Genomic DNA, 7756 nt, shown 5'->3' with positions numbered 1-7756 from the left:
CGCCTGTTCCGTATAGCAAGAGAGAGAGAAAGGAATGCAAGAGATGTAAACCACATCAAGTGTATTAAAGACGATGAAGGAAATGTATTGACGGATGATAATGATATTAAACAGCGTTGGAAGGATTATTTTGAAAAATTGATGAACGAAGAGAATATTTGGAGTGGAGTGTTGGAAAAAGTGCCGGTTAATATTGGTATGGTGAAAGAGATTAGCGTGGATGAAGTAAAGAAAGCTGTGCAAGGTATGAAGAACGGAAAAGCAGTTGGGCCGGATGGAATACCAGTGGAAGTATGGAAGCTCCTAAAGGCGGACGGATTGGTGTGGCTGACTCTATTCTTCAACAAGTTGTTACAGGAAGAGGTGATTCCAGATGAGTGGTGTAGGAGTTCGCTGGTGCCAATTTTTAAAAACAAGGGTGATGTACAAATCTGTAACAACTATAGAGGAATAAAGCTCATGTCACACAGTATGAAAGCTTGGGAGAGAGTGGTGGACGGAAGAATAAGAGAGGAGAGTGAGGTAACTCGGAACCAATTTGGGTTTATACCAGGACGGGGGACTACGGATGCCATTTTTGCTATTCGCCAACTTTGCGAGAAATATAGGCGTGTGCATAAAAACCTGCACATGGTGTTTGTAGACCTCGAAAAAGCATATGATAGGGTTCCGAGGAAGGTTTTGTGGTGGGCTTTGAAAGTGAAAGGAGTGCCTGGGAAATACCTGCAGCTTATTCGTGCTATGTATTGTCGAGCCAATACACACATCCAGTCCGCTGTTGGCGATAGTGACAGGTTTGGTGTCTCGGTAGGCCTACACCAGGGTTCGGCTTTAAGTCCGTATCTCTTCCTCCTGGTAATGGATGCGCTAACATCAGACATACAGGAGGAAGCACCCTGGTGTATGCTTTATGCTGATGACATCGTACTTGTTGGGGAGGATGAATGCGAGGTGCAGAGCAGGTTGGAAAAATGGCGAGATAAATTGGAGAGAGCTGGTCTTAAAATCAGCAGAACCAAAACTGAACATCTGTTCTGCGATTTTGGTGGTCCGACCAGCTTTTCTCCAATCGCTTTAAATGGTGTTGACCTACCAACCTGCTCCGATTTTAAGTACCTCGGTTCACTCGTCCAATACGATGGTGGTGTTGACCGGGATGTGAAAAGCCGAATAAATGCAGGTTGGATGAAATGGCGACAGGTCACCGGTGTGACTTGTGATCCAAGAATGCCACCCAAGCTTAAGGGACAGATCTACAAGTCAATCGTAAGACCTGTCTTATTGTACGGATCTGAATGTTGGGCCACCAAGATTTCGGATGAAAGAAGATTGCATGTAGCTGAGATGCGTATGCTAAGATGGATGTGTGGTGTGACAAGAAAAGATAAAGTTAAGAATGTGCATATCAGAGGAAGTTTGAAAGTAGCGCCAGTTATCGAGAAATTGAGGAGCAGAAGGTTAGCGTGGTTTGGACATGTTATGCGGAGGGATGATAATCATATAAACAAAAAAGTAATGAGATTGAATGTGGATGGCTATAAAGGTAGAGGAAGACCAAAGAAAGTATGGATGGATTGTGTGAAAGAGGATATGCGTAAGAAGGGGGTAAATTCAGATATGACGGCTGATAGAGATGTATGGAGGAGTAGTACATACTGTGCCGACCCTACATAGGGATAAGGGCAGGTTGATGTTGATGATGATATGTTTAGCAAATCAGTTATAACAACAACCTTATTGATCAATCATTACAAGTCCTGAAAGTTTTGCAACGTAGTTGATAATCACTTTTGTTTTTATATGTAGTGATTTTGTTGATTTTTGTTGTATTTTTATTAATTCTGAAACAATTAAGCATCAATACATATCTCTAGCTGATAGTAAAGACTACCCGTACAGATTCACTCACTGTCCACAATTTAGATTCACCTACAAAATCATGCTAAGAAAAATTTTCATATTCGTTTTTTAATCTATTTTCCGAAAGCATTAAATTATTTTGTATACAAAATAGCCTGAAATAGAACCCTATACCGTTATATTTTTAATTTTACTCTCAGCCACTGAGCCATCACTTCTATTTAGCATACAGTGCCATTTTAGTACAGTTGGAATATGAAGAGCCTATAAAGCCACTTGGCTCCCTTGTTGAACGTTTCAAGAGTCTAGAGATAAAACTACTTAGAACGGCTCTTGTAGAAGGGTACAGATGACCTATTACCTTGTCCATTAAGTTAATAGGATGATATTTCGATAACGTTCGTTAGACAAAAATACGCTGTTTTTTTTTTTGAAAACAAAAACTAGTGTTTTGTTTTCAAAAAAACCCTTTTATTGGGGGTGTGATGATTTTTTTAATAATAAATAAAAAACCGACGTCAACTTCTCACATCTTAAAATTTTGTTACGTAAATACATATATTAGTTGCGTTGAATACGATTTTCATGTCAGTGAAATTAAAATCAGGACGGATATTAGGGCGCAGGCAGAAAGGTCGCTGAAACTGGAGCAGCGTATCGATTGAGCGGCGCGCGGCGTCGAGGGACGGCCTAGTGCACCCGGCGCCCGCTCACCGATACCTTACACTGCTAGTATCGTATACAAATCAGTTTGAATCCCAGGGGGTGAGTTACCCTAAATCGGTGGTTTACAGTTCGATTAATAGTTTGAGTAGTAAAGAAAATTGATTAAAAGAAGACGACAGACCGAGAACAAGACGCCTGTTTCACTAGTCGACCTAGCAACGCGATTCAGGCTTCGAGCGACTCCGACTATGAGCAATGAATACCATCACACTGGTAGTCACAACTTAGCTGTTTATGAACATAGATATAATGCAAATTGCAGGGCTTAACAATAAAAAACTTAGAAACAAATCACAAAGTACTTTTACCCGACGTCACCACTACGTTCACGTCCATATCAGTTAACGGCGGTCAAAGGGTTAAAACACTTGTTTAACTAAACAGTCTCTAACTGTATTTTTGGAGTAATACAATTTAAACGTGCAGTTATTATAGCCAATTTGTATTAGGAATAAAATAATAAAACGAAGATGACCTTCAAATGTACTTTAATATATCATAAATGCAACAAGTTACAAATGATCCAAAAAAAAGTTGTATACAATGTATAAATTCAAATAGGAATGTATCAAAATCGAAGGCATAAAATATGATACAATATGTAACATATATATTTAAGTAACTGTATCCTTAGTATTAATCCTATTAAGTATATAAAATGTAAAAAACTGAAAAATGCGTAAGAATTATGCAGCAAAAAATATAAAGAAATTATAAAAAAATATATTCATAATCCATATGCACTTCCTTATACACAATATATTACTTTGATAAAACGATTGACAAAGAAACAAGATTTCAAAACAAGTCATAAACAAATTTATCAAAATTCATAAAGAACTAAACCTCACTGATCTTAGTTTTGCTAAATATTAGAGTAATAATTATTTCCAATTAATAAACTCAAATAAACTTTTAAGATGACAACAAACTTCATATTAATATATGTAAAAAAGTGATCATAAACATTTTATCTTACAGTTTCATCAAATATTTATTTGAAAAAACATATTATTTTTATATATAGCTTGGACCCAAACATGCTATTATTATAAATAACAAATTCCTAGATATTCCACCTCTCAAAATTGCATAATATATAAAAATATAACAAAATCTAGAACATCCACCCATTTATAATGCCCATATTTTAGTATATTACTTCTTGGCAAGCAAAGTCTTAACGAGTGATTCCAACTTTCTGGTATCAGCGGCAAATTTCCGAATGCCATCAGAAAGTTTGTCTGTGGCCATTTGATCTTCATTCAAGTGCCAACGGAACTGAGCTTCTGACAGAGATATTTTCTCTATATCGCTTTTAGCAGCAACCTTAGGGTCCAGTACCTAGAAATTACAAAATAAATGGATTCAAAGGTTTTTCATATTAACTCAAAATTATCAGTTATTGGAGGTTATTGGAGTAAAATATAAATATTTGGTAAACTAAAGCACTCAAGGGTTGTCAATAGGTCAACAAATCTTAACTAAATGAGACCACTATGACTGTGGCAGTTAAATTTTAACTATTAGAAACTTTAACGGTCTGATTCTACAAAAGACACCAACATTCAAAAATTACTTTTTATTATGCAAGTGTTTAACAACTAGTGTTAATAAATTCAACTATAGAACATTACTAAATAAATCCAAGAGCTCACTACAGTGGGATTGTAAATCAGTAAGTTGATTGAGATGAAAACAGTTATTTCTAGAGATGTTAACTGCTGTCAGATGGTTTGAATTATGAAACATATTAATAAGCAAATGATTCTTACTCTTTTCAAAGGCTGTTCACTATTAGCCAACTCTTGCAGGAGCTTCGGGCTGATAGTGAGCAGATCGCAGCCGGCCAGCTCCCGGATCTCACCGGTGTTGCGGAATGACGCACCCATTACTTGAGTGTTGTATCCGAACTTCTTGTAGTAATTGTAGACGCGAGTCACCGACAACACGCCAGGGTCGTCTTTAGCTTCATATGTATTCTTTGTATGTTCCACATACCTATTGAAAGGAGATACAAATAGTACAAGGCTTTTGAGTTGGCACGTCGGGAACAAGTGGTTTTTTCTGTCCAATGTGCCAAATCAAATGTACTAAACAGGCAGCAACATTAGCTTACCAATCCAAAATGCGTCCAACAAATGGTGATATTAAAGTAACATTTGCCTCAGCGCATGCTATGGCTTGATACATTGAGAATAGTAGAGTAAGATTACAATGAATTCCATGTTTCTTTTCAAGTTCTCTGTAACAATATGTAAACACGTTAATTTTAGTTAGTCAAATTTAATCAATACTTGTGTGAATAAATGTCTTTATTACATAATAATACCTACTTAGCAGCTTGGATACCTTCCCATGTTGACGCTAACTTTATTAAAATCCTCTCCTTCTTGATGCCTTGCTCAGCAAACATACCAATCAATTTAATCGCCTTTGACATACTTGCATCTTTATCAAATGACAACCTGTAATTAAAACAAAACAACTTATATAGAAACGGCTAAAACACTCACGTCTATATATCCGGTGTCGTCACTGCTTGCAGTGAGCGACGGGCCGCGTCCGCGAAATAATACCAGTCCCACTCACCCTGATGAAGGGCCCCCGAAGGGCTCGAAACTAGTCGGTGACGACACCGGAAATATAGACGTGAGTGTTTTAGCCGTTTCTATATAAGTTAGTGATAATGTCTCACGAAAGTTTGAATAATTTAAAAACAAAACAAATAAAAATTATACTTTTTTTGTTTCAATGCTTTTTCAACATAGCAAAAAAAATTCAAAATCGATTCTTATTCTTATATTTGCATGGTTATGTTTAGCCTTGTGGTATGTATGAAAAAGAATAGTCAACATAAAAACATTTCCTCAGTCTCATAGTAACAGTAAACTAATAACAATGACTAATATTTTGCAAGTGAGGAAAATTACAGAGTAAACAATAAGTAAGGAAATTTACATCATGTGTTATCACCATAGTACAAGAAATAACCGAAGTCATACAATGTATCTAACAATCAAGGCTAAAGAATATTAATTGTAAAGCATTTTAAGAATAATTTGATTTTTACTTAAATGCATTAATAGTACCTATTTCCATGAAGCTGTTATTAATAATTAATACAAAATATTAAGAATTAATATTTTGTATAGTATGTAGTGCCAGTGGAAATTAACACTATATACAAATAATAGACTGGCAGCTAAATGTTAAATTGAAATAGGCTCTTACATTGTAAGTGATTGATTGAAAACTATTATATTTCTTAGATTGACTTTGATTAAATTAAACATATGAAATATTTTGTATACTTTTCTTACTTAAATTTGATAACTTTTTTAAACATGTTACATAATATGTATAGCCATATTTTCAATTGGAGTGTGGTTTTGATAACAAAATTTACTAAAGATGTTAACTGTATTTCAACATATTTTCAGAAATTCTTCACTGTTTTAACATTATAAGAAGCATGATCAAATAATTATGATTTAAATTTTTAATTATTATTATTTTTACATCATAAATCTATTTACAAGTATTATAATTACCTGGCGTCCACTTCCACAGATACACGTCCCGGAATTATTTTTAAAATTTCACAACCAAATAAAACACTTAACATATCCAAAATTTCGCTAAGTTGCTCCTCAATAGTTCTGAAAAAGTCAAAATGACATATCTCTTATAATAAAAATAAGAAAAAAAACATCAGAAGTTAAAATTAGTATAATTTTATATTAGATAAACTAAAATAAAACAGTAAAAAGCTCACCCTCCACATTCTTTTCCATACTTAATAGCCTTGTCCAGCAAATGCTGATATTGTTCCATTCCAGCAGCAGACAGAATCAGACTTGGGTTTGTAGTTGCATCAGTTGGCTTATATGCTTTCATTGCTGCACATAATAAATTGTAATAGTTCTTATTTTACATAAAAAGTTTAAAAAATGCAAACAAATGTTATTAAAATTTTTACATATAAGACACCAGCAAAGCAACAAAGTTATTTATTTAAATGTTTGGATGGTCCAAGTTCAAGGTTACAAGTTGGGGAAATTACTTTTTCGGTTCGTCCCAACCAAGTGAAAACATTTATTACAAATCTCATATTTCAAGAATATAACTATAATTCTAACCTTCAAAATCTCCAGTATCAGCTACAACCGTGGAAAATTGTTTTAACTGGTCGAGAGCACTCATTTTGGTACGTTTCGCTAATGGTTCACTCGTCATACTGACTGGTTTATATGTACCTGTAATATTGGAAGAACAGGATTAATTAGACCATGCAAATTAAATAATCGTTTTTGCAAACAGTCTGTACGTGAAGGCGAGCGCTCACTTGAAGGTGACCCCGTAAAGTAAGAACGCGTTGTCATGCAACAGTACAAGTCAACAAGTAATACTTATTCCTTACCAATGTGCCTTAATGATAACCTTTACCGGAAAGTATTATTGTCTAATCTCTCTTTAACCTAACTTGGTACTTGGTATTTATAACGCAATCTTCTTTCAATGGATTATTTCCGTTCTGTTTTCTCCAGAAACTGGTGTTCAAATTAAACCACTTATTTTGTTTGATTTAAAAAAAGTTTTTCAAATGAAGTGAAGCCGCGATATATTTTCGAATCGATTTTAATTACAATCGATTCCTCGAGTCTTGGAATCAAAGTGTCAATGTCAAGTCATGAGTCTTCCAATTTATTGCCATATATTAATTTGTATAAAATAGTATTGGTAACAGCCGCCTTCGTAGTTTTATAATTGATGGACACAGAATCCGGAGTACAAAGAGAGGCGGATAAAGGGCCTTTAGAACCCTTTTGCAGTGGAGAATCCCCTCGGAGTTGTTTTAAAATTGTTTTGAAATAAAAACTTCCTTCCATGTCATTGCTCATGACTATAGGCGGGCCAATTTAAAAGAATACATTTGACATCTATTTTAGCTTCAAAGTGACTGAGCTACTTAAAACATCGGTTAAAGTTAATGATGTGATTCGTACTAAAACATATCTTATCTTAAACAGTGGTATACGCCAGCAACAACAACACACGTTGCACGAACGAACGTTTGAAGGTATCTCTAGATGTAATGATTCATAACCGATTTTATTCAACCCATTTCTAGTGATTTATCAAACTGGTACTATTTGAACAGACACAC

The 7756-nt window shown here is 34.9% G+C and overlaps 1 protein-coding gene across 2 annotated transcripts; it reads right to left on the bottom strand.

The window, feature by feature from the left end:
• Positions 1-3656: 3656 nt before the first annotated feature.
• On the bottom strand, positions 3657-7231 carry LOC106708702 (probable transaldolase). 2 transcript variants are annotated; one of them, XM_014500239.2, is made up of 8 exons: positions 7010-7231; positions 6729-6845; positions 6365-6488; positions 6141-6248; positions 4923-5054; positions 4706-4831; positions 4362-4587; positions 3657-3930 (listed from the first exon to the last, which is right to left on the bottom strand). In XM_014500239.2, the coding sequence occupies exons 2-8, from the start codon at positions 6823-6825 to the stop codon at positions 3745-3747; spliced, it is 999 nt and encodes a 332-aa protein (XP_014355725.2). In that variant the 5' UTR covers positions 6826-6845; positions 7010-7231; the 3' UTR covers positions 3657-3744. The 2 variants fall into 2 exon arrangements, with proteins under 2 accessions (XP_014355725.2, XP_014355726.2); XM_014500240.2 differs by lacking the exon at positions 7010-7231 and adding an exon at positions 6935-6996.
• Positions 7232-7756: the final 525 nt, after the last annotated feature.

Source organism: Papilio machaon, chromosome 5 (genome assembly GCF_912999745.1).
Source record: "Papilio machaon chromosome 5, ilPapMach1.1, whole genome shotgun sequence".
In the NCBI taxonomy this organism is placed as follows: domain Eukaryota; kingdom Metazoa; phylum Arthropoda; class Insecta; order Lepidoptera; family Papilionidae; genus Papilio; species Papilio machaon.
The sequence above is the reverse complement of the archived record's forward strand: the minus strand, read 5'-3'. Positions and strand labels throughout refer to the sequence as shown.

Coding starts and splice junctions, on each gene's coding strand:
- LOC106708702 (XM_014500240.2), bottom strand. CDS start 6,971: ATGACAACGCGTTCTTACTTTACGGGGTCACCTTCAA. Junction 6,489..6,728: donor TGATACTGGAGATTTTGAAG/GTTAGAATTATA, acceptor TATTATGTGCAG/CAATGAAAGCATATAAGCCA. Junction 3,931..4,361: donor GTGAACAGCCTTTGAAAAGA/GTAAGAATCATT, acceptor TGTAATTTCTAG/GTACTGGACCCTAAGGTTGC.